The sequence below is a fragment of the Balaenoptera musculus genome, chromosome 10 (genome assembly GCF_009873245.2).
Source record: "Balaenoptera musculus isolate JJ_BM4_2016_0621 chromosome 10, mBalMus1.pri.v3, whole genome shotgun sequence".
In the NCBI taxonomy this organism is placed as follows: Eukaryota; Metazoa; Chordata; class Mammalia; order Artiodactyla; family Balaenopteridae; genus Balaenoptera; species Balaenoptera musculus.
In genome coordinates, this window is record NC_045794.1 from 64972486 (window position 1) to 64999727 (window position 27242).

The following is a 27242-nucleotide window of genomic DNA, read 5'->3' on the forward strand; positions in this document are numbered from 1 at the left end:
CAGGGAGCATTTTAAACTATAAAGACACATAAGTTCTTCAATGTAGTCTTCTCTAAGTACTTGTAAATTATTTATAAAGACCCCCGTCAAGTAAATGTGTTGTAACTACCAGTGATGGAAATGGAAATTGTCTGCTCTGTGAACCCTATTACTATTTATTTGTATACTGTTTAATGATTGGCTTACTGATGAAATACTCCATCAGTGTACAAGAAAAAGCTGCAGTTGGCAAGGAAACTCTAAATCCTAAATCTGCCATGTTTTAACTCTGCTGTCTCTGCTACTGCTAGACCACTTTTTTTTTGTAATACTGATATGGTAGTTTAATTCAATGATAATTAGATTTATCTGTCTACTGTAAAATATACAAACATATACTTTTCTGCATTCCTCTAGGAAAAAAAATAAGTTTCATGTCATGGACCACTTTTTACAAGCGCTTAATGGCTCATTCCTAGGAATTTGATCTCAAGTGGAAAGGAATGTCTCTCTGAAAATAAGTGTATGCACACTTTCAAGTTTAGACAGAGATGGAATCCTCAAGACCCTAGGTTGAGAAACTATAAACATTGGTTGGTTGCCTCCCAACTTCTATTCCCAGCATTCTCGGTAAGGGCCTTCTAATTCCTGTTTGAGGAACTACCATATTCTTCTATTCTTAGCCTTGTACTTAGGCTAGAGTTGCACCGACCCCCAACTCCAAAGGTAGGATTCCTGGCACTCCTGATTGGTTTGGGGATGGGCACATGACCCAGGACTAAGCCAGCCTTACTTAGCTCATAACATCATCTTCACCACAGGGATTAATATAGGGTTGACATTTCATCTATGTTTGTCCAATCAGAGTGAACTTCGGACTTTTCCTGGGAATTCTGATGTAGATTCTCTTTCCTTTGGATGGTATAGTGTGACGATATGAGACTTGAAGCTGGTACAGTCATCTACATCCTTAAGAGAAAAGCCTAGGATATCTTGGGGAGGCCACCATGTGGAATTTGCAGAGGACTCTGTAGAAAACAGTAGAGACACAGGTAAACCTGGGACCTTGATATTGTTGACTCTGTATTAAATAGGGAGCAGATTGAACTGCTGTAACAAAGAGGCTCCAAAAGATAGAATTGCTGTTTGAAGTTCTTTATCTCCCTCATGTCCATAGGTGGGTGGGTGGGCAAGGTTGGTAGGCAGTTTGGGGCCGTGAGGTCATTTAGGAACCCAAGATCTTCCTACCTTGCTGTCCTATTCCCCTGGAGTACTGACTTCATGTGGCAAGGTAAAAGCTGGTTCACTGCCCTCCCATATCATCCATGTTTCAGTTGCAAGAAAAAAGAAATGAAAAGTGGAGGGAGTGAAGCTTATTTTAAGGTAGGATTTACCAATTTTAGCTCTATTGATATTTTGGAGGTGATGATTCTTTACTGTTAAGAGCTGTCCTATACATTGTAGGATGTTTAGCAGAATCCCTGGCCTCTACCCACTTAAGGCCCATATCACCCCCCAAGTTATGACAATCAAAAATCCCCCCAGACATTGCAAAATGTCTGGGGGATGAAATAGCCCCTCCATTGAGAGCCACTGTTTTAAAGATATGCTATGGAGTTCACACACAACACTTCCATTCACTTCCAATAGCCAAAGTTACTTAATTTGGCCATACTGAGTTGTAAGAGAGTCTGGGAGAAATATTTCTAGCTGGATGAAATGGTGCCCAGGTAAAACTTAGGAGTTTCATTGCTAAAAAAAAAGGGGGGGAGGGAATTCCCTGGCAGTCCAGCAGTTAGGACTCCATGCTCTCACTGCCGAGGGCCTGGGTTCAATCCCTGGTGGGGGAACTAACATCCCTCAAGCTGCACCACCCAGCCAAAAACAATAAGTACATTTTACACATCTTTTAAAAATAAAAGGAAGGGAGAAAAGGATTTTAGGGGACAATTAATCTTTGCCACACAGGCCTACTTCTGGACTTTTCCACCATATATGGTGGACTGAAATGAGTTGTCAGTCACTTGAAATTTGGGACCTTACTTGATAAAAGTGCTACTTTCCTCTTCCAACATGATAAGTTGAAATTTACTGAACATTATCCATGGGGTGGGCGGGGGGGGCGGGAAGGTGGAAGGAATGATACCTAAAGTTACTCAGAAGCTGGGTACTGGCTCAGAAGGGATTGAACAAAACAGCTGAAATGAGGCTGTTTCTTAACAAGTCTTTGGTTGAAATGGAAAGGCTATGGTTACAAGGGCCCACAGTCACTGTGGTAGTTAAGAAAGAAGACAGTATAATTATGCAAAATTGTCAAGATGAAAACTGCAGGCATCTTGCATTATTCGGCTTTGAACTGCTGCTTTCTAGTTCTCATTGTAAATACAAAAAGCCTTTAGTGGCCCCTTTATATCTCACACAAAAGGATCATTGCTTACAGCCAGCTGTTTTGCAATTATATTTCTATGAAGTTAGCATAATTGGACATTAGAACTGCCGAAGGGAAGAAGGGGGTGACAGTGTTCTTGGGTATTAAAGTAGAGTATGGGATAGTCATGGAAGGATCCCCCTTGTTACAAGGAGATAGTCTTCCCAGAGTTCATCCTGAAGCCAATAGTTCTGAATTCAAAACACATTTTCCCACAAGAATATTGTTTTTATGTTATTAGATAACCACAGAAGTCCTCCAATACCAGAAAAGAAAGAGATGTATGCTTTGCAATAGTACAAAAGAAAACGCTGCAGGGCAGAGAAAGGTTTGTCTGAGGGCCCTGACTGAGAAAATCATCAGTAAAATCTTCAGGGAAGAGGTGACTTTTAAACCACATTTACCATTGGGAAAAGAAAGCATCTCAGGCTAAAGGACAGGCAGTTCAAAGACGGGACATTCAGTTCTCCGTGAGGACGAGTGAGTATTGACCAGGAGTGGAGCACAGGGTTTGTGGAAATGAGATGAGGAAGTTAGGATGGGCTGTGAATGCTATCGTAGAGTTTGGAATTTTTTTACGTTGGCAAGTCATTAAAGGCTTTTAATGAGGGAGCTAGTGTGATCAAATGTCATGTTAGCAATTATAGGAAGACTAGTTTGACGTTGATGGCATGGTAGCAAGAGAGATTGGATTTCTGATCTTGAGATATGGCAACAAGTTAGAGAGAACCAACAAGAGTGACAAGGTGAAGGGAAGTTGGCAGGATCTGGTGGCTCACTCTTCATGGGAGGTGGAAAAGGAGGAATCAAAGACGGCCCCAAATCAGGCTGGACTCATGACGCGAGAACAGGCCAACAGGGGAGGTAATGAGCTCAGTAGGTTTCTGTCCCAAGGATAAAAGAGCCGAGGGAGTTATAGTTATGGCCTTATAGTACAGCGTGTGGGCTGCACTTATGTTTCTGCAAAGCTCACCCAACATGGTGTCCCTATAATTGAAGGAAAACAACTTACTGAATTTCATACTTAGTTCCAAAGTCTTCCTCCAAGGTTACTCTATATCCTTTTTTGGGAATGTATCTCTACATGTTGAAACTGTGCCAGGGACACCAGTGTTGGTGAAAACATTACATTCCAGTGCCAGACTCTGTGGCCAGAAGCTGTTTAACTGAGGTAGCAGTAATATTGAAATCATAAGGTTGTACTGCAGGGTGTCTGAGAAAAGTAGTGTGGAGAAAAATCCTATTAAATGTGTGCTAAAATAATATCAAATGTGATTAAACTTGAGAGTCTTGGGGCAGATGAAGGGAGAGGAGAAAATAAAGAAGGATCAGTAATGGTCAGAGAGAAAAAGAGGGGACCAAGGGAGAGTTTAGTGGGAAGAGCGCTATCTTAGTCTGGAGATAGATAGATAGACAGACAGACAGGTAGAGCTCTGCTATAACAGAATACCACAGACTGGGTGGCGTAAATAACATTTATTTCTCACAGTTCTGGAGGCTGAAAGTCAGAGATCAGGGTAACAGCGTGGTTGGCTTCTTAGGGAAGGCTCTCTTCCTCGTTTACAACTGTCTCCTCATTGTATCTTCACATGGCAGAGAGAAAGATCATCTCTCTTATGTCTCTTCTTAAAAGACTTCACCCTCTTTTGATTGCCATACCCAACCTCCCCATTTCCATCCCTTCCATAGACAAAGCCATCAAATCAACCAAGCCTTTGTACAGCAAGGTGGATGGTAGAGAAATCTGGAAAAGCAAGAAAATAGGGGCATATATGTGTCATCACTCTTCTTACTCCCTGACCAAAAGAGGATGGCGGATTCAGTGCATCCAGGGTAGATCAGATGGAGATGAGTGGGATGGGATGCAATGCCTAAAGGGCTATGTGTAGGTGGTAGCTAGAGCTAAATAGCATCAGGGCCAGATCAGACTACTAGGAATTGGCTGTGGGAAGAAATCCTTCTGAAAGGAAACTCCTACCACTTAATGTGAAAAATGTACGTGAGAGGTCTTCCACTCAAAATTAATGCCTGAATAGGGACCAAATGAAAGAAAAAGATTGGCACCAGACCATAGTCTGTCCACCCCATGAATTATATTCAGAAGAGGCTGTCCAACTGGCAGAAAATGGCCCTTTCACCTTCAGAATTGCTCACAAGCTGGAGCTGACCAAGTAATCACCTAACCAGTCAAAGGTAGTCTACATCCTCATCCCTGAATATGGCCACTGAGACCAAAGTATTCATTTGGCCACCAACCTAGATCCTCTGCACTCCTTTCATGTGGCAAAGTCAGTGCTCCCTAGCCTCCACTGCCTAGGAGGTGAGGTGTAATAAGTGACTTAGCAAATCATCTCACTGTAGCTTTAACACAATGATTTCCTACCCCTCGCTCTGGATTGGAAAGAGTGGGAAAAAAGAAAGGAGGAGTTCTAAGGCTAGATGGAAGCAGAAGGAAGAAACCAGACTATAAATTTTTTGCATGATAGAAAGGAATTAACAGAAAAAGGGAGGAGGTATAGATACTACCTCTCTCCAGCAACCAATAGGCATTACTATATTCCCAACAACAACAGTAAATCTCAAAGCTGAGGGCCTCCTTTTCTGTTTCCTCACTTTGAGCAGCATCAGGAAAGTAGATACTGCATACATAACATGCCCAAGTATATCCACATTAGCTGGCCTCAGTATCTGGAAAGAAATCTCCATAAGAACAGTATGGAGGTTCCTTAAAAAACTAAAAATAGAACTACCATACGACCCAGCAATCCCACTACTGGGCATATACCCTGAGAAAACCATAATTCAAAAAGAGTCATGTACCACAGTGTTCACTGCAGCTCTATTTACAATAGCCAGGACATAGAAGCAACCTAAGTGTCCATCATCGGATGAATGGATAAAGAAGCTGTGGCACATATATACAATGGAATATTACTCAGCCATAAAAAGAAATGAAATGGAGGTATTTGTAATGAGGTGGATGGAGTTAGAGTCTGTCATACAGAGTGAAGTAAGTCAGAAAGAGAAAAACAAATACAGTATGCTAACACATATATATGGAATCTAAGGGAAAAAAAAAAAAAAAAAGGACATGAAGAACCTAGTGGCAAGATGGGAATAAAGACACAGACCTACTAAAGAATGGACTTGAGGATATGGGGAGCGGGAGGGGTGAGATGTGACAGGGTGAGAGAGTGTCATGGACATATATACACTACCAAATGTAAAATAGATAGCTAGTGGGAAGCAGCCGCATAGCACAGGGAGATCAGCTTGGTGCTTTGTGACCACCTAGAGGGGTGGGATAGGGAGGGTGGGAGGGAGGGAGATGCAAGAGGGAAGAGATATGGGAACATATGTATATGTATAACTGATTCACTTTGTTTTAAAGCAGAAACTAACACACCATTGTAAAGCAATTATACTTCAATAAAGATGTTAAAAAAAAAAAAAAGAAATCTCCATAAATCATAGTTTTGACTCACACTATCCTAGAGCCTCAGTAATAAGATTCCACTTAGAACTCTCCAGATTAACTTTTCAGCTCTGTGTAATCTGATGTCTTGACTTCAGGAACAAGAGGAAACTATACAGGATGCTGAGTTAGTTTCCCACCTCACACCTTAAGACCACTTATACAGGTAGAAATGAAAGAAACCCTTCCTTTCTCTTTCATACCATACATGATTAAATTCTTCATTAATGAACCAGTTGCTTAGCATGGGTTTGCTTCTTTCCAGAAGTAAATCTGACACTTGGGGCAGCTTGGCTTATTCCTGCAGCCAATGGAATGACTTCTTCCCATTTGCTAATGGTGGGCGCCAGTTCTGCAACGTGAGTTGGGGGAGAGTCTGACACATAGATGCTGACTTAGATCTCAGCCCTTTCATGACACAATAATAAACACTGATCATTAATAACAATATGTTCCAGGCACATTTTGAAGCACCTTCCCTGTAGAAACTCAATTTAATCTTCACAACTCTCTGAGCAAGGTATTATCATTCTCACCACTTTAAGGTGAAGGAACTATGGCACAGAGAGCTTAAATAACTTGCCCAAACCACACAGCTAGCAGTACAGCCAAGATTCAAGTTAATCTGGCTCCAGAGTCTATACTTATAAACACTATACTAAATTATTTCTTCAATGTATCACAAAGAGCAGTAGGTTCAGAGTCATAGGACCTTGGTTTGAGTTCTTGGGAAAAAAAAATTAGCCTTTCCAAACCCCAGTTCCCTCACTGGGATTGTTGTAAGGATTAAAGGAGACGATATAATTTATATATATATACCTAACATATATGTATATGATCTTAAAGTACTCTACAAACATAAAGGAACATTATTATATTAAACCTTGTAATGGATCTTACTGTAAAAATTATTCTCAGCTAAGATTTCATCCATTTTTATTAATTTTACCATGGATCCTGAAACATCTGTACGTAACTGTTATCTTCTGATTGCACGCTCTGTGTTAACTTTTTTTAATTAAAAAATACTTTTTTGAAGGATTTTGTTTTGAGGAACAATGTAATAATTTTTAGAAGATTGGAAAAAGTATCAGTTTTTTTCCAAAAGATTGTTTTCTAGACCTATTTAAACTTGACTTCCATCATCAAACCTTGCTAGATAAACAATAGAATTATCTCTTCAGCTTTGGTTGTTGTATTAGTTTTTTGCTGCTGCCATGATAAACAATCAAAAACTTAATTTTTAAAACAATACATATTTATTATCTTATAATTCTATAGAAGTCTTACACAGGTGTCACTGGGCTAAAATCAAGGTGTCGGAAGGATCGCGTTCCTTCCTGGAGGATCCAGGCGAGAATACATTGCCTTTTCCAACTTTTAGAGGCCAACTGCATTCTGTGGCAGTGTAGCCATCTTAAAAGCCAGTAGTGTAGCTTGTCTCTTACCCTTCTTCTATTGTCACATCTCTTTCTGACCACAGCCAGGAAAGTTTCTCTGTTTTTAAGGACCCATGTGATTAGATTTTGCCCCCTTAGGTAATCCCCTCATCTCAAGATCCTTAACCTTAATTACATTTGCGAAGTCCCTTTTGCTATTTAAGGTAACATATTCACAAATTCCGAGGGTTAAGATGTGGACATCTTTTGAGAGAGCTGTTCTTCTGCCTTCCATAATTGTGAACATTAGGGACAAAAAAAAAACAATGTTGTATATTACAGAGGCTTGTCAACATATAAAAGTTTGAGGGTGACTTCATTACAGTGTCCTAAAATACCACCAAGTCATAACAGCTATTATGACAGAAAGGAGATGAAGTTCAGTTAGTCTGACTTCACACAAAAAGAGAGCCCGACAAATGGTGAGTGAAGGTAGCAGTGCCACAGTGACAACAAAACCAAATGATAGACCTGAAAATCATCCAAAATGAGGCAATGAATCTGCACTCTTTGTACCTGTAGTTTATTATTGGGAATAAAGAACCTTCTTTCTGATGCCAGTCCATCATTTTCCAGAATTGAAAGTTACACTCATATACTATTAGAGACTAGATAGACATCAGAAAAGAGCCCTTCCTTTCTACCACAGTTTGAAAAAAAGACCCTAACCTTTTTTAAGATAAATTAAACAAATAAAAGAAGCAAACTGTCCCAAGTCTTGCACCTGCTTCAATGGCAACAGGGATTATCTAAATGGTGTTGAAGAAGGGTTGTCAGTATTTAGATGATGAAAGGTTCCGTGAGTGCTTGTTTTGGGCACAGAATAAAGCAGTGCAGCCATAGAGGTACGGAGTCCCTGAGGACAGTAGCCCAACTTTGTAGCTTGCATATTTCCCCATGCTATTTACATGTTTACAAAAACCTAACAGATGTTTGAATGCCATGCATGGTGTCCAGCAGTTGTACTCAGGAAAAGCAACAACATTAGGGAGTCTCATTACAGCCTATTTATCATTTCCATAAAATTATGTCTTATTACGCAATGATCAGGATTTCTAAGCCACTAAGAAACTCTGAATTGACAAGGATTTGCTTTGTGGAACAGTCCCTAAAACAGAACAAATTTAATTATACAGGGTCTTTACTCTGCAGGAGAGGTGATCCTTACTATAAAAAACGTGTGTGTACTTAAAGCATGGGTGTCTCATAGTTAGGTGGGTATGTTTCCATTTAGAAGACTCAGCCATAGTTAGGGAGACAGGAGCCAGGTCTAGATCCCCAAAGAAGTTACTAATGAACTAATCAAGGGATTAGGGCCATCTCCAAAGGGACCAGAATTCAGGGCAAGACTTCAACCAGAGGACACTTAGGAAATCAAGCCAATCAAAGAGTAGATGAAAATGGAGAAGACTGGAGAAAATGTAGACACAATATAAGACTTTGGATGGCTGAACCAAGAAGATGCTCAAATGTGACCACCTTGGGTACATAACCTATCAGGCTTAGACAGTCAAGACTTATCCAGGCACAAAAGTTGAAAAAGAGTAAGACATCTGACAACCTGTGGAGACGGAGAAAATATCTGCAAACCATATATTGGATAAGGGGTTAATATCCAAAATATATAAGAAACTCATACATCTCAATAGCAAAAAATAAAAATAAAAATTTAAAAATCCATTAAAAATGGGCAGAAGTTATGAATGATATTTTTACAGAGAAGATACATAAATGGCCAACAGGTACATGAAAAGATGTTCCAATATCGCTAATAATCAGGGAAATACAAATCAAAGCCATAATGAGATATCACCTCAAACCTACTAGAATGGCTATTATCAACAAGACAAGAGATAACAAGTGCTTGCAAGATGTGGAGAAAAGGGAACCCTCATGCACTGTTGGTGGGAACATAAATTGGTGCAGCCAGTATGGAAAACAGTATGGAGGTTCCTCAAAAAAATTAAAAGCAGAGATACCATATAATCCAGCAGTTCCACTCCCGGGCATGCATCAGAAGTAAATGAAATCACTATCTCAAAAAGATATCTGCATTCCCATGTGTCCGTTGCAGCATTATTCACAATTGCCAAGACACGGAAACAACTTAAGTGTTCATCAACAGATAAATGGATAATGAAAGTGTGGTATATATAAAATAGATTATTATTCAGCCACCAAAAAAGAAGGAAATCTGCCATTTTTGACATCATGGATGGACCTTGAGGGTGTTATACTAAGTGAAATAAGTCAGACAGAGAAAGACAAATACTGCATTATCTCTCTTATATGTGGATGTAGAATCCATTAAAAAGCCAAATTCGTAGAAAAAGAGCGTAGAATAGTGGTTGCCAGGGGCTGAGGAGTGAGGGAAATGAGGATCAAGGGATACAAACTTCTAGTTATAAGATGAATAAGTTCTGGGGATCTAATGTACAGCATGGTGACAATGTTGTGTTGTATACTTGAAAGTTGCTAAGAGAGTAGAGCTTAAATGTTCTCACCACACACAAAAAAATACTGTAATTATGTGAGGTGATAAATGTGTTAACTAACCTTGCTGTGGTCATCACTTCACATATATATGTATATCAAATCATCACATTGTACATCTTAAACTTAAACAGTTACATGTCAATTATATCTCAATAAATATGGGGAGGAAAAAAAAAGAATAAGCTCTAAGTTACTGTCAGTCTTGGTTATGACTAAGATGGGAATTTTGCCTGTAAAGTAAGTTGCTTTGGTACCTATATCAGGATGGATCTGCAAAGGCAAAGACTAACTCTGCCCATTCATAGCAGCCCCACACCTGCTCCTCTTCCAGCCCCCCGTCCCCTCTTGTACGTATCATGAAATTATAGAATATCTCTGAATCATGGTCAGAAGTGGCAGATTCTGCTTTTGAAAGTGGGAGACCAGCAATGTTACCTCTCTGACCTCACTGCCTACCTCTCCCCACCTTCTTGTTGTCTGCCTTGTGTCTGCCTTCTTGTTCCGCAGACACACAGAAGGACAAGTACCTTAGGGCCTTGCATGTGCTGCTCCTTCCAACTGGTTCAAACTTCCACCACATCTTCCAATGACCCACTCCTTCCTGTAATTCGGTTTTTAGCTCAAACCTGGCCTCCTCGGTGAGAACCTTGTTGATCAGTTTTTCTAAATTACCTTGTTCTCCCCCAGGCATCGACCACATCGCATCAGAGTTCATGTTGAAATCTGAAATTATCTTGTTGGGTTTTTAATTTGCTTGCTCAAATGGCAGACGCACAAGGAATTTTCTTGTCATTTACTGTGTTAAATGAATAAACAGATAGTCACCGTGCTTCTCTTGCAAAACCCTGTGCCTTAGTTAAGTTGATGAAGTTTCAACACGTGAACACAGGAGCCATAAACATTGATTTGTGAGTATTTAGTATTTGGGTATTTTGTCAGTGCCAAGGAGCAACTGGAGACTTGACCATCTTTGTAAAAGTGCAAGGGGCTGGGATGGAGGACCCAGAGAACTTCATAAGCAAACAAGGTCTCTGAACCAAAAATCAGAGTTGCCTGTGAACAGCAAGATGGATTATCAGTAAAAAGGGCCTTTTTTCCCCTTCATTTGCAATTATTTACAGTGCCTTTTTTTTAACTGATCAACTATGTAGTTGGTAGACTTGGTTTCTCATCGCTTTGTCTGGCTTTTAAAGATATTCTTCATTTTGATGAAAATCTTCATTACGTGCCCCTGACTGGATGTAACTTTAAAAACAAAAACCCCGAACAACACATGTTCAAGTAATGTGGGCTTTGGGGCAGTGGGAAGAAGACAGGACTAAGAGTAAGGAGACCAAGATTATAAGGCCAGCCCTAAATAAGTTCCTCTGATTCATTCAACAAAAATTGTATACTGCCAGGTACTGTTTAGTAAATTCAGTTAGTGAATATGACAGACAAAGTTTCTGTCCTTCAGGAGTTATGTTCTACTAGGGGATAGGAAGAGGGAGATAAAAACCACCTTTTCTGGTCTGCAGTTTTATCTTCTAAAAGTACAGTATGTGGGCATTAAACTAGATTATCTGTAAAGTTTCTCCCAGCTCTACACATTCTGAAAGAATGGAAAGTAATTTTGGAAGGCTTGGCAGTGGTTATTTTAGGGGAGTAAAATCATGGATGATTTAAAATTTCTTCCTCTTTTTGTTTATCATTGCTTCCTCATATTTTTTCTATAATAAGCATGTATTACATATCCGATGGAAAAATGTTTAAGAAAACAGTAGATTTTACTATCAAACCTGGGTACTGGTTCTTAATAACCTGAAGGGAGGTCATTCACCTGTCAGTAATGAGAATCGTCTTACCCCTCCAGTGACTTACTTATTACTTTGCCTTTACCTAATGAGGCTTTGGGGAAACTGCTAAGGCAATCTTTCTGCTCCTTTTCTCATTACCTCTGTGTGTGCTACCAGCTTGTTCTCTTTTCCCTGAGTCCTTGAAGCTCTTCTCTACCTAGAAATGTTCTGGCACAGATCCTGGTTATCTCTCTTTCTCTCTGTCTCATACACACACACACACACACACACACACACACTCAGACATGTGGCCTCTTGTCACCCTTCAATATTCACATCTTACTTTAAATGTTACCTCTGCAGAAAGGCCTTACCTGAGTGATCTAAGTATAAGAATTCCATTCTTGGGCTTCCCTGGTGGCGCAGTGGTTGAGAATCTGCCTGCCAATGCAGGGGACACGGGTTCGATCCCTGGTCTGGGAAGAGCCCACATGCCGCGGAGCAACTAGGCCCATGAGCCACAACTACTGAGCCTGCACGTCTGGAGCCTGTGCTCCGCAACAAGAGAGGCCACGACAGTGAGAGGCACGCGCACCGCGATGAAGAGTGGCCCCTGCTTGCCACAGCTAGAGAAAGCCCTCACACAGAAACGAAGACCCAACACAGCCAAAAATAAATAAATTAATTAATTAATTAAAAAAAAAAAAAAAAGAATTCCATTCTTCCCTGAGACTCACCATACCTCTGGGAGTCTCTAGCATACACCTCTCTGCTCTTTCCTTCCAGAGCACTCTTCTCAACTTATAATTTCATATATATTTCTTTTCTTTACAAGCTTATTATCTATTTCCCCCACAAGTCTGAAGTTCCATCCTGAAAACAGGGATGGTCTGATTTGTTCACAGCTATACTCCTAGGGCTTAACTAATATTGTTTGAGCAAATGAATAAATGAAAGAATGAAATGTCTCCTTTGTCCTCTCTCTGTCAAGAGTTTTAATTCCCATGCAGTGGTATACTGAAGCCAGTTCTTTGCCAGCTCACAAGAGCCAATTGTTAAATTTTCAGGAATTTAGTGAGCCAATTGTTAAACTGTTAGCTTGAAATCAGCCATGCTGAGAGTATTTATACCATGGACATTAGCAAATGCTATATGTCAAGATTTCTTTTTCGCAAAAAGCTGGTTTACCAGCACACCAATCCTCTCATCTCCTAAATCCAACTATAAATATTGAGATATCATGGCAAAAAAACATGGCCCATAGGTTACTTAAAATCTTTCAATAAAAAAACGCTTGAAATTTAAAAAAAAATACTAACTACATGCTACACAATTATTTTCCTGTCAGGAATACTTGGACGTTTTATAAGCTAAATTATAATATAAAAATATGTGTCTCAGGGCTTCCCTGGTGGCGCAGTGGTTGAGAATCCGCCTGCCAATGCAGGGGACACGGGTTCGATCCCTGGTCCAGGAAGATCCCACATGCCGCGGAGCAGCTGAGCCTGCAGGCCACAACTACTGAAACCCGCACACCTAGAGCCCCTGCTCCGCAACTAGAGAAGGCCCAAGCACAACAACGAAGACCCAAAACAGCCAAAAATAAATTAATTAATTAAATAAATTTTAAAAAAAAATGTGTCTCTGATTTCCTAAAGTTTTTGTTTCTGTTTTTCAGATCCTTATGTGAAGATTCATCTGATGCAGAATGGCAAGAGGCTGAAGAAGAAAAAGACAACAATTAAAAAGAACACACTTAACCCCTACTACAATGAGTCATTCAGCTTTGAAGTACCCTTCGAGCAAATCCAGGTAATGTCAAACATATTTTTTCTTCCCATTCAATTTCATTTCTTCAGATCACATAAATTAAACACGCAGATCTTGTGAATTATCAGTGCATATGCCTCCATTAGAACCGCTATTCTTATTCCATGCACATTTAATGCTCAAACTACATCAAGAGGGAAATGATAAAATATACAGCACAGGATGTGCTGATTCATCAGCCAAAAACAGCTGTCATTCTGTTGAGCAGAAATAAAGTAGGAAAAAGAACATCGACAGAACCACTCTACTAATTCAAAAAGTACATCCACAAAGGTTAAAAGGTCAAGAGAAAATAAGCTTTCACTCTTGACTCCCAGGCCACAATATGTAATTCTCATTATCACCTCTTTGTAGCAAAAAAAAAAAAAAAAAGTAGTGATAAAGGAAATATTTTGGTTGATGCTAAATATGCAGCATCTTTAATCTTTCACTATTAAAAAATAGTTGACAGTAGAAAAATTAGGCTAAGTTGTATTTTTCATTGTTTAAATTCAGCTTCCTGTTTCTGAGTTGGAATGGATGGTTATTTTTGTAAAGACAGAACCTTAATTTGCTAGATAATATTTGTTATGATAGGAAGCATCCTATTAAAAGACCTTGTGGTTAACATGTTCAAAATAGGATGCTACATGTAGACACAGTGATAGCATATGATCTTATTATTTTGTCATTCTTAAATATTTTTAGGTTTTTTACCTCATATTCATAGTTAGGCTATTGGATCCAAAGTTCACATCCATTAATTATGGGCTATTCTTGCTAATCTTTAATGGGTATCAGAGAGTCAAATTTCTTAAAGCAACACTATTTTTACACTTTATAAAAATATTGACGTGGGTCTATCTTTTCAGTCCTATAGAAGTTTGCTCATGACTTGAAGGAGAGATGAAGGCTAGGCATCAAAACTACAGCATGGAACCTTCTAATGGTCCAGAATAACAAAATGCAGCAAATATTCTTCGGTTGCATATTTTTATTTTTAACCTAGTCTTAAAATACAGTACCTTAGGAATGAATCACACCTCTATTCCATGAAGAAAGCTAATGTAATAGCTACATTTATTGTATATTTATTTTGTACCTAGGCCCAAGGTAAGCACTTTACCTGCATAATCTCATTTAATCCTTACAATAACCTTATAAGCAAGGTACCATTATTACCCCAATTTTATATACATATAAGGAAACTGAGGCTTAGAATTGTCTCATATATAAAATAGGAATAATAACAGAATCCATGTCAAAGTGAGACTACGCATGTAAAAGCATTTGGAACGGTGCTGAGCACATACAAACGCTCAGTAAATGGTTCCCATCATTCTTACTCACGATGCTAATGTTGTCTTTTATTCAAATTAACATTTTATGTATTAGAAAATGGATCTAACAATATGATTAAAACAATATGTAAATCAGCACTATCCAACAGAACTCTGTAAGGATGGAAATGTCATCGGTATTGTCCAATAGGGTAGTCACCAGCCATAGGTAGGTCATGAGCACCTCAGCCACTAGTGTAATCAAGGAACTTTAATTTTAATTTATTTAAATTTAAACAGCTACATGTGGCTAGTAGCTACTGTATAATATAAGGCAGTTTTTTAAGTCATCAGTAATCCCACCATCCTCACATTAGTTCATGGCTTTTATATAACCTTTCTTATATACATTTTCACATGGCAGCCGATTATACATACTTATTTACTTTCAATAGCTGTTATGTAAGTAAATGACATTGCAGAAGACACTGATTCCCTGTCCCCAGTCACTTGTTTACTAGCCTGAACCAGTGAGCTCACTGCTTTGGACCCACTGGCAACCTAAGACATCCAATTTCTCCAACAATTTATTTTGCAATATTTATTCAGTGAACTCTTTTTTGAGTTCTGAGACATTATTCCTATGGAAACTAACACCTCCTGGCATTTTGTGTTTTAATTCCACAAAACAATATGAGGCAGGACATTGAGATTAAAAATCCTATTGTAAATCTTCTCCTGTGAGCTACAATTCTATACCTTTAAAAAAAAAAAGTACATGTCCCTTTTCAACTATAAATTCCAGCAAATACAAATATATTGAAAATGAAGCACATTAAAAACAAGATGTATGCTGGGTTTCTGGGGCAGCCTTTCAGAGAAGATAACATTTTGTCAGGACAGAGAGAACCTCAGCCCAATACAGAGTCCATGAGGCATGGAAATAATGAGCATGCCTTTGACTGCATCCCTTCTTCACTGCTCCTAAAGTCAATTTGTTCTTTTCTTTCTTCTTTTCCCCAAGAGGCTGCTTTCCTAGTCTTTGCATTTCCCTAGAGAAAATAATCGAGCATTTAACATGCTATAATAGGGGCTTAGGTTTTATTTACCCTGAGGTTATACGATTGTCTGTCTTTCTATCTGTCTCTATCTATATGAAATACATTGAGAGAAGCAAACTATGCTGATTTCCAAAAGCATATGAAAAGGTTGCAAACCACCCCCCACCAAAAAACGTATCGACTACATATGCAGCTGAAAAAATTAACCCAAGGGCTTTATAAGGATATTTTGTCTTGATTGCTACTAATCAATACATTCCTAGGGGAAAGAATCAAAATTCACTCTAACTATTCACTCCAACCTCCAAAATCCTTGTTACTTTTGTGCATGACGACCCTGCTGTCCCTGTCCCTCATTCCTTGCAATATGACTGCATCCAGATGAATTCGCTTGGGAAAGGTGCTCAGAACCAAGGTGATTCCGTTCTTGGTTTCGAATGCCATCCATTGAATAGGTAATCCCCTTGATAATGGAATCAATCCAAGGCTGCACAAGGAAAGATGGAAATTTGTTTCCTTTACTTCCCATGTGTTGCATTTTACATTCTAAATTCCACTTTCAGAAGTGATCATTTTCTCGGATCTGAAGCTGTATGTTGGTGACATCTCTCAGTACATTTGTCCAATAATGCAGTCCTCAGAGTACAAAGCCCAGTAAAGATCCACAACTGGGCAGGATCTTCATCTGGCCCTGGCTTCCATCATTACATTTTCTGCTTTTTTTTTTTTTTTTTTTTTTTTTAATGTCTGAAACATTTATATTAACATATTTCCATACAAATGACCCAATGAAAGTTTAGTATTAGTTGTTTTGTTTGTTTTTTTATACTGCAGGTTCTTATTAGGCATCAGTTTTATACACATCAGTGTATACATGTCAATCCCAATCCCAATCCCAATCCCAGGTTCTTATTAGGCATCAGTTTTATACACATCAGTGTATACATGTCAATCCCAATTGCCCAATTCAGCACACCACCATCCCCACCTCACCGCAGTTTTCCCCCCTTGGTGTCCATATGACCATTCTCTACATTTGTGTCTCAACTTCTGCCCTGCAAACTGGCTCATCTGTACCATTTTTCTAGGTTCCGCATACATGCATTAATATACGATATTTGTTTTTCTCTTTCTGACTTACTTCACTCTGTATGACAGTCTCTAGATCCATCCATGTCTCAACAAATGACTCAATTTCGTTCCTTTTTATGGCTGAGTAATATTCCATTGTATATATGTACCACAACTTCTTTATCCATTCGTCTGTTGATGGGCATTTAGGTTGCTTCCATGACCTGGCTATTGTAAATAGTGCTGCAATGAACATTCGGGTGCATGTGTCTTTTTGAATTACGGTTTTCTCTGGGTATATGCCCAGTAGTGGGATTGCTGGGTCATATGGTAATTCTATTTTTAGTTTTTTAAGGAACCTCCATACTGTTCTCCATAGTGGCTGTATCAATTTACATTCCCACCAACAGTGCAAGAGGGTTCCCTTTTCTCCACACCCTCTCCAGCATTTGTTGTTTGTAGATTTTCTGATAATGCCCATTCTAACAGGAGTGAGGTGATACCTCATTGTAGTTTTGATTTGCATTTCTCTAATAATTAGTGATGTTGAGCATCTTTTCATGTGCTTCGTGGCCATCTGTATGTCTTCTTTGGAGAAATGTCTATTTAGGTCTTCTGCCCATTTTTGGATTGGGGTGTTTGTTTCTTTGATATTGAGCTGAATGAGCTGTTTATATATTTTGGAGATTAATCCTTTGTCCGTTGATTCATTTGCAAATATTTTCTCCCATTCTGAGGGTTGTCTTTTCGTCTTGTTTATGGTTTCCTTTGCTGTGCAAAAGCTTTGAAGTTTCATTAGGTCCCATTTGTTTATTTTTGTTTTTATTTCCATTACTCTAGGAGGTGGATCAAAAAAGATCTTGCTGTGATTTATGTCAAAGAGTGTTCTTCCTATGTTTTCCTCTAAGAGTTTTATAGTGTCCAGTCTTATATTTAGGTCTCTAATCCATTTTGAGTTTATTTTTGTGTATGGTGTTAGGGAGTATTCTAATTTCATTCTTTTACATGTAGCTGTCCAGTTTTCCCAGCACCACTTATTGAAGAGACTGTCTTTTCTCCATTGTATATCTTTGCCTCCTTTGTCATAGATTAGTTGACCATAGGTGCGTGGGTTAATCTCTGGGCTTTCTATCTTGTTCCATTGATCTATGTTTCTGTTTTTGTGCCAGTACCATACTGTCTTGATTACTGTAGCTTTGTAGTATAGTCTGAAGTCTGGGAGTCTGATTCCTCCAGCTCCATTTTTTTCCCTCAAGACTGCTTTGGCTATTCGGGGTCTTTTGTGTCTCCATACAAATTTTAAGATGATTTGTCCTAGCTCCGTAAAAAATGCCATTGGTAATTTGATAGGGATTGCATTGAATCTGTAGATTGCTTTGGGTAGTATAATCATTTTCACAATGTTGATTCTTCCAATCCAAGAACATGGTATATCTCTCCATCTGTTGGTATCATCTTTAATTTCTTTCATCAGTGTCTTATAGTTTTCTGCATACAGGTCTTTCGTCTCCCTAGGTAGGTTTATTCCTAGGTATTTTATTCTTTTTGTTGCAATGGTAAATGGGAGTGTTTCCATAATTTCTCTTTCAGATTTTTCATCATTAGTGTATAGGAATGCAAGAGATTTCTGTGCATTAATTTTGTATCCTGCAACTTTACCATATTCATTAATCAGCTCTAGCAGTTTTCTGGTGGCAGTTTTAGGATTCTCTATGTATAGTATCATGTCATCCGCAAACAGTGACAGTTTTACTTCTTCTTTTCCAATTTGTATTCCTTTTATTTCTTTTTCTTCTCTGATTGCCGTGGCTAGGACTTCCAGAACTATGTTGAATAATAGTGGTGAGAGTGGACATCCTTGTCTCGTTCCTGATCTTAGAGGAAATGCTTTCAGTTTTTCACCATTGAGAATGATGTTTGCTGTGGGTTTGTCATATATGGCCTTTATTATGTTGAGGTAGGTTCCCTCTATGCCCACTTTCTGGAGAGTTTTTATCATAAATGGGTGTTGAATTTTGTCAAAAGCTTTTTCTGCATCTATTGAGATGATCATATGGTTTTTATTCTTCAATTTGTTAATATGGTGTATCACATTGATTGATTTGCGTATATTGAAGAATCCTTGCATCCCTGGGATAAATCCCACTTGATCGTGGTGTATGATCCTTTTAATGTGTTGCTGGATTCTGTTTGCTAGTATTTTGTTGAGGATTTTTGCATCTATATTCATCAGTGATATTGGTCTGTAATTTTCTTTTTTTGTAGTGTCTTTGTCTGGTTTTGGTATCAGGGTGATGGTGGCCTCATAGAATGAGTTTGGGAGTGTTCCTTCCTCTGCAATTTTTTGGAAGAGTTTGAGAAGGATGGGTGTTAGCTCTTCTCTAAATGTTTGATAGAATTCACCTGTGAAGCCATCTGGTCCTGGACTTTTGTTTGTTGGAAGATTTTTAATCACAGTTTCAATTTCATTACTTGTGATTGGTCTGTTCATATTTTCTGTTTCTTCCTGATTCAGTCTGGGAAGGTTATACCTTTCTAAGAATTTGTCCATTTCTTCCAGGTTGTCCATTTTATTGGCATAAAGTTGCTTGTAGTAGTCTCTTAGGATGCTTTGTATTTCTGCGGTGTCTGTTGTAACTTCTCCTTTTTCATTTCTGATTTTATTGATTTGAGTCCTCTCCCTCTTTTTCTTGATGAGTCTGGCTAATGGCTTATCAATTTTGTTTATCTTCTCAAAGAACCAACTTTTAGTTTTATTGATCTTTGCTATTGTTTTCTTTGTTTCTATTTCATTTATTTCTGCTCTGATCTTTATGATTTCTTTCCTTCTGCTAACTTTGGGTTTTGTTTGTTCTTCTTTCTCTAGTTTCTTTAGGTGTAAGGTTAGATTGTTTACTTGAGATTTTTCTTGTTTCTTTAGGTAGGCTTGTATAGCTATAAACTTCCCTCTTAGAACCGCTTTTGCTGCATCCCATAGGTTTTGGGTCGTCGTGTTTTCATTGTCATTTGTCTCTAGGTATTTTTTGATTTCCTCTTTGATTTCTTCAGTGATCTCTTGGTTATTTAGTAACGTATTGTTTAGCCTCCATGTGTTTGTCCTTTTTACGTTTTTTTCCCTGTAATTCATTTCTAATCTCATAGCGTTGTGGTCAGAAAAGATGCTTGATATGATTTCAATTTTCTTAAATTTACTGAGGCTTGATTTGTGACCCAAGATGTGATCTATCCTGGAGAATGTTCCGTGCGCACTTGAGAAGAACGTGTAATCTGCTGTTTTTGGATGGAATGTCCTATATATATCAATTAAATCTATCTGGTCTATTGTGTCATTTAAAGCTTCTGTTTCCTTATTTATTTTCATTTTGGATGATCTGTCCATTGGTGTAAGTGAGGTGTTAAAGTCCCCCACTATTATTGTGTTACTGTCGATTTCCTCTTTTATAGCTGTTAGCAGTTGCCTTATGTATTGAGGTGCTCCTATGTTGGGTGCATATATATTTATAATTGTTATATCTTCTTCTTGGATTGATCCCTGGATCATTATGTAGTGTCCTTCCTTGTCTCTTGTAACCTTCTTTATTTTAAAGTCTATTTTATCTGATATGAGTATAGCTACTCCAGCTTTCTTTTGATTTCCATTTGCATGGAATATCTTTTTCCATCCCCTCACTTTCAGTCTGTATGTGTCCCTAGGTCTAAAGTGGGTCTCTTGTAGACAGCATATATATGGGTCTTGTTTTTGTATCCATTCAGCCAGTCTATGTCTTTTGGTTGGGGCATTTAATCCATTCACGTTTAAGGTAATTATCGATATGTATGTTCCTATGACCATTTTCTTAATTGTTTTGGGTTTGTTTTTGTAGGTCCTTTTCTTCTCTTGTGTTTCCCACTTAGAGAAGTTCCTTTAGCATTTGTTGTAGAGCTGGTTTGGTGGTGCTGAATTCTCTTAGCTTTTGCTTGTCTGCAAAGCTTTTGATTTCTCCATCAAATCTAAATGAGATCCTTGCCGGGTAGAGTAATCTTGGTTGTAGGTTCTTCCCTTTCATCACTTTAAGTATATCATGCCACTCCCTTCTGGCTTGCAGAGTTTCTGCTGAGAAATCAGCTGTTAACCTTATGGGAGTTCCCTTGTATGTTATTTGTCGTTTTTCCCTTGCTGCTTTCAATAATTTTTCTTTGTCTTTAATTTTTGCCACTTTGATTACTATGTGTCTCGGCGTGTTTCTCCTTGGGTTTATTCTGTATGGGACTCTCTGCGCTTCCTGGACTTGGGTGGCTATTTCCTTTCCCATGTTAGGGAAGTTTTCAACTATAATCTCTTCAAATATTTTCTCTGGTCCTGTCTCTCTCTCTTCTCCTTCTGGGACCCCTATAATGCGAATGTTGTTGCGTTTAATGTTGTCCCAGAGGTCTCTTAGGCTGTCTTCATTTCTTTTCATTCTTTTTTCTTTAGTCTGTTCTGCAGCAGTGAATTCTACCATTCTGTCTTCCAGGTCACTTATCCGTTCTTCTGCCTCAGTTATTCTGCTATTGATTCCTTCTAGTGTAGTTTTCATTTCAGTTATTGTATTGGTGATCTCTGTTTGTTTGTTCTTTAATTCTTCTAGGTCTTTGTTAATCATTTCTTGCATCTTCTCAATCTTTGCCTCCATTCTTATTCCGAGGTCCTGGATCATCTTCACTATCATTATTCTGAATTCTTTTTCTGGAAGGTTGCCTATCTCCACTTCATTTAGTTGTTTTTCTGGGGTTTTTTCTTGTTCCTTCATCTGGTACATAGCCCTCTGCCTTTTCATCTTCTCTATCTTTCTGTAACTGTGGTTTTTGGTCCACAGGCTGCAGGATCGTAGTTTTTCTTGCTTCTGTTGTCTGCCCTCTGGTGGTTGAGGCTATCTAAGAGGCTTGATGGGAGGCTCTGGTGGTGGGTAGAGCTGACTGTTGCTGTGGCGGTCAGAGCTCAGTAAAACCTTAATCCACTTGACTGTTGATGGGTGGGGCTGGGTTCCCTCCCTGTTGCTGTGGCGGTCAGAGCTCAGTAAAACCTTAATCCACTTGACTGTTGATGGGTGGGGCTGGGTTCCCTCCCTGTTGGTTGTTTTGCCTGAGGCAACCCAACACTGGAGCCTACCGGTGCTCTTTGGTGGGGTTAATGGCAGACTCTGGGAGGGCTCACGCCAAGGAGAACTTCCCAGAGCCTCTGCTGCCAGTGTCCTTATCCCCACGGTGAAACAGAGCCACTACTCGCCTCTGCAGGAGACCCCCCAACACCAGCAGGTAGGTCTGGTTCAGTCTCCCCCAGGGTCACTGCTCCTTCCCCTGGGTCCCGATGCACACATTACTTTGTGTGTGCCCTCCAAGAGTGGGGTCTCTGTTTCCCCCAGTCCTGTCAAAGTCCTGCAATCAATTCCCACTAGGCTTCAAAGTCTGATTCTCTAGGAATTCCTCCTCCCGTTGCCGGACCCCCAGGTTGGGAAGCCTGACGTGGGGCTCAGAACCTTCACTCCAGTGGGTGGAATTCTGTGGTATAAGTGTTCGCCAGTCTGTGAGTCACCCACCCAGCAGTTATGGCGTTTGATTTTACTCTGATTGCGCCCCTCCTACCGTCTCACTGTGGCTTCTCCTCTGTCCTTGGACGCGGGGTATCCTCCTTGGTGAAGTCCAGGGTCTTCCTGTCAATGATTGTCCAGCAGCCAGTGGTGATTCTGGTGCTCTCGCAAGAGGGAGTGAGAGCACGTCCTTCTACTCCGCCATCTTGGTTAATCTCCTTTTCTGCTTCTTTTGACTCTGGCCACCAAATGCTACACACATTCTACTTTATTCTAAATTTTTCCTTTATCTTTTCCCTTGGTTTCTAGATTGGAGCCATTGCCTGTTTTGACTAAGCAAATTCATTACTTAGGAAGAACTAAAACATACTTTTAAAAAGTGTTTCTTTCGTGTCAAAATGGTATGGGTTTGCTTTCACCAGTTCAAAAAAGTAAGGCATTAAATAAACCCTCACAACCTAATGGAATCACTGGAGTAAATCTTGTGTGGCCTAAAGGGTTATTCCATTTGATGTCAGTGCTGGATACACAGTTACTTAATAAATGCTTATTGAGAGAATTTATGAATGAGAAAAATTATCTTTAGTTAATTACTACATTTTTAAGACTTTCACTCTGTTGTCACACTTTAAACTCACAATAATCATGTGATTAGCTGAAATTCTATATTAGTTTTATGTAAAACTATGCTGGCTCTTCCCACCTGAAATAGGATTGCAGTACATGGTTGCTTTGAAAATTGTAACCAAAAAAAAAAAAAAAATGATCTGAGTACTAATGCCAGAAATTCTGCTGATGAAACAATGGAAACAACTGGATTTAAAGGTGAATACAGGGGACTGACTTCCCTGGCAGTCCAGTGGTTAAGACTTTGCCTTCCAATGCAGGAGGTGCAGGTTCGATCCCTGGTCGGGGAGCTAAGATCCCACATTCCTCGCGGCCAAAAAACCAAAACAGAAGCAATACTGTAACAAATTCAATAAAGACTTAAAAAAAAAAAAAATGAATACAAGTTGACATGGGCAGCCGGGCATGGTATTTTATAACATGGACTCCGGAAACCAAACCACTCACTTCTTATATGACTTCAGGCACGTGATTTAACTTCTTTGAGCTTCAGCATCTTATCTCTATAATGTCAATGTTAACAGGATCTATTGTAACTGAGTAGTTAACATGAAAGACTTAGAATTGTGCCAAAATTAACATTTACTGAGTATTCTGAAGATGCTGTAGAAGATGATGATGATGTAATAATGGCAACAGGGGCTGGACTCGGGTTTTCACGTTCAGGTCATTTTCCTCCTTGTCCTGGTGTTTGGAGATCGGGTCTTCTTATTTCCAACTGCTTTGATCTCAAGGAAGCTTGGTAGAAGGGCTTTATCTCTAGAGCCGGATGATTAATGTTTGTTTTGTGTCCTCTTTCAGAAAGTGCAAGTGGTGGTAACTGTTTTGGACTATGACAAGATTGGCAAGAACGATGCCATCGGCAAAGTCTTTGTGGGCTACAACAGCACCGGGGCGGAGCTGCGACATTGGTCAGATATGCTGGCCAACCCCAGGCGACCCATTGCCCAGTGGCACACCCTACAGGTAGAGGAGGAAGTTGACGCCATGCTGGCCGTCAAGAAGTAAAGGGAAGAAGAAGCCTTTCTGCATTTGCCCACTTAGTGCTCTTTAGCCAGTATCTGTAAATACCTCAGTAATATGGGTCCTTTCATTTTTCCAGCCATGCATTCCTAACACAATTCAGTGGTACTTCAAATCCTGTTTTAATTTGCACAGATTTAAACGTAGAGAGCCCCTAAGCCCTTCGTCATACCACTGTCCTCCAAATCTACTCTTCTTTTAAGCAATATGATGTGTAGATAGAGCATGACTGAAATTATTTATTGTATCCCACCGTTGTATATACCAGTATGCTAAAGATTTATTTCTAGTTTGTGTATTTGTATGTTGTAAGCGTTTCCTAATCTGTGTATATCTAGATGTTTTTAATAAGATGTTCTATTTTAAACTATGTAAATTGACTGAGATATAGGAGAGCTGATAATATATTATATGGTAAATATAGTATCATCTGCATTCCAGCAAAAATATCAACTTGTAAGGCACTAGTACAGTGAAACTGACATCTTAAAGGACAACTTAAACCTGAGCTTTCTATTGAATCATATGAGCACCAAGATACGCTGACACCACATATTTGGTGGATGAATCCAATTTTGTAGAATTTCTTCACAGGCAAATTAGCATGATCTGAGCAGCGTCCAGCCTGACCTCCAGGAAGTATAGCCACAAACCAGAATAGCATCTGTCTGTACATATGAACAGAGCTCAAGTCATGCTTCACTCTTACATTCGAGGAAGCGACTGAACAGGGGTCAATGATTTCACATTACTGCATATAGAGTAATGACATGATGGTGTTCCGTGTGTGTGTGTGTGTGTACGCGTGCATTTGTTTGGGGATGGGGTGGGTGGGAAAGAAGCTGAGGGGAGAAGAAGTCAGCATTTCTGAAATACTGCCTGACTATTTAAAAAGAAAAAAGTAGCTCTCCGTTAACACCTTTATACAAAATGTGCATCCTGTGAATTCTGTTCCAGATTTCACACCTACTATAACTTCAAAAGGTTTGCACATCAGACTTTGTAACAAGATATTTTATTATACAAAACCAGATTAGAAGGAATGCAGAATATTTTTAACACAGCAATCTGTGCTTATGACACAAAATAACTTTGTGGTAAGCAGACAGTATTGTAATCCCATCAAAAGAGGAAAAAATAAAACAATTAGCCATAGTTCTGAATGCACTTCCATTAAGCCAAAACAGACAGCTAGTGATCTTTTTATATGCTCTTTTTACGTAAATAAGTTTTAATTTGTCCTTTAAAAAAAAGGTGAAACAAAACCAAGAATAAGTTCTAGAAAACTGGAGCAACCTCTTATGTATACTAGATGCTTGATTTAGGAGGAGTTTTTAAATGTTTTCAGTGTTATTATGTAGTAAATGGCACTATTACGAAGCTACTAGTCATTCCATAAGAGTCTTAAAGGACTGCTCTGTGTAACACTGTGACTGCCCTGTGTGCTTAGACATGTAATGTAGTTTCCTCAGTGGATAGCACTCAATCTATTCCGTAGTGATATTGTAACAATACTGCCATTCCCTTCTACTGCACTGCCCAAGGTGTGTGTAGCACAAACCGTTCTCATTACAAAGGACCAATTCAGCACTGAAAAGCTATGCATAGGATAAGAAAGATACAAAGCATGGGGTGGAACACACAGCATTTCGTCAAGCACTGTGCAATATTCCATATTTTTCCCCACTATGTTAGGCCACCACTTTGCCGAAAGGCAGCCCATGATCTCACACTGCACGTAGCCTTTTCTCCCACTCACCTCTGCGACCCTTTTCACTCGCAGGCCACAGAGACTAGTGATGTTCTGAAGTGAAAGTTTTGTCTCCAAAAATACCAAAACAACACGAAGGAAAACTAAGCATTAGCCTCACATTCAGACTTTCAGATATCGCGCCATGGCTTTTACAACTGCAAAGAGAATTCAAAAAGGGCTGATGGGAAGCTTCAAACACGGGGTTGGCTGTTTCCTGATAAAGCTACAATTCCTGTCTTGTTCTTTCCTCATCAAAGAAGAGGCAAGCCCTTTGGCCTTTCAGCCCAGTCGTAGCAAACTCCTTAGAACTGGGATAGACCTGGAGGACAAAGGGAGAATAACATCTCCCTCTTCCATGGATGGTCCATACTTTTTTTCAAAAGGTAGATAATAGAAAATGCACAAGTCACGATGTGAGGTTAAATACCAGTTTGAACAGAAGATTCAAATGAGACTCCTTCCAATGTAAAAGATCAGACCCTACCAAAGAGAGGGAGTTGACTGACTTTTTAAAATTCCTTGAATACCGGAAACTGACATTTGATTTCACCATATTTCAGCTTTAAGTCGTTCGCGCTGAAACCAACATTTTGAAACAAGCAGGTTCGAGCTGCTGAATACACATCATTTCTTGCATTAAAGCACGATTAATGCATTCTCTTGCAACACCGCCAGACGTGGGATATTGTCACGATAGAATTAGTTGGTACTACGCTGTCACAAGTCAGTGACCGAACCTGCTTTAAGACCAAGATTCATCCTCCAATAAGCCACATATACCTTTCTGACAAAGCTGTGTAAAGTATTAGAATCTGACGCTCTAGAAAGATCCTAGTTGCCTTTGTGTATATTTACTGCCTGCTTGAGTGCTTCTCTGTGTGGGTTTTCTCTGTATCTTGTAGAAATGTTGGGGTGTTTTCTTCTGCCATACGGCTCGTGGCCCGCGGGTCAACTCCTTAGCTGTATCTTACCTTCATTTCTGATGAGGTAGTTTAAGTTTTGTTTCATTTCGTGTAGTGAATTCCACAGTAGTTTTCTGATTGTTGTTAAAAATGACTTAACATATTACACAGATATTCAATAAAAATGTTTTATTTCCTGTTGATGTCGCTGCCTTTCAACCCTTTTTCTTACCTGACTCTGGTGGGGAGTCCATGGCCTACTGACTTTGGAGCCTGCTGGAAGCAGGGGCAGCTAAACAAAAGCTTGCACTGAATGCCACCCTCTGAGTCATGTCTATGAAGACAGAACGGCTGGAGGGAAAACAATGCCCAGAGAGCATTGGGCCGTTCCTGCCCAGTGTTCCTGGGCATGTCTTTCTCAACATGTGTCTCTCTGTTCCTGTTTATGATCAGTTCGCCAGGCACACTTTCAGGCTTCCTACTTTGCCCAAAATGTGTCCTCTAGGATTTTCATACTCTAGAGTCTGAGTCCCATAAGCCTCTCCAGAATGGAACTAAAACTAAGATATTTTAAAGCC

The 27242-nt window shown here is 39.3% G+C and overlaps 1 protein-coding gene across 2 annotated transcripts in view; it reads left to right on the top strand.

Annotated features, from left to right (window-relative positions):
* SYT1 (synaptotagmin 1) overlaps positions 1–26867 on the top strand; it is a 547515-nt gene extending 520648 nt beyond the window's left edge. For both annotated transcript variants that reach the window (XM_036866982.1, XM_036866980.1), the window contains exons 10-11: positions 13271–13404; positions 23788–26867. In XM_036866982.1, the coding sequence (XP_036722877.1) occupies positions 13271–13404; positions 23788–23994 (341 nt within the window). In that variant the 3' untranslated portion in view covers positions 23995–26867. The remainder of the gene's footprint in view (positions 1–13270; positions 13405–23787) is intronic.
* Positions 26868–27242: the final 375 nt, after the last annotated feature.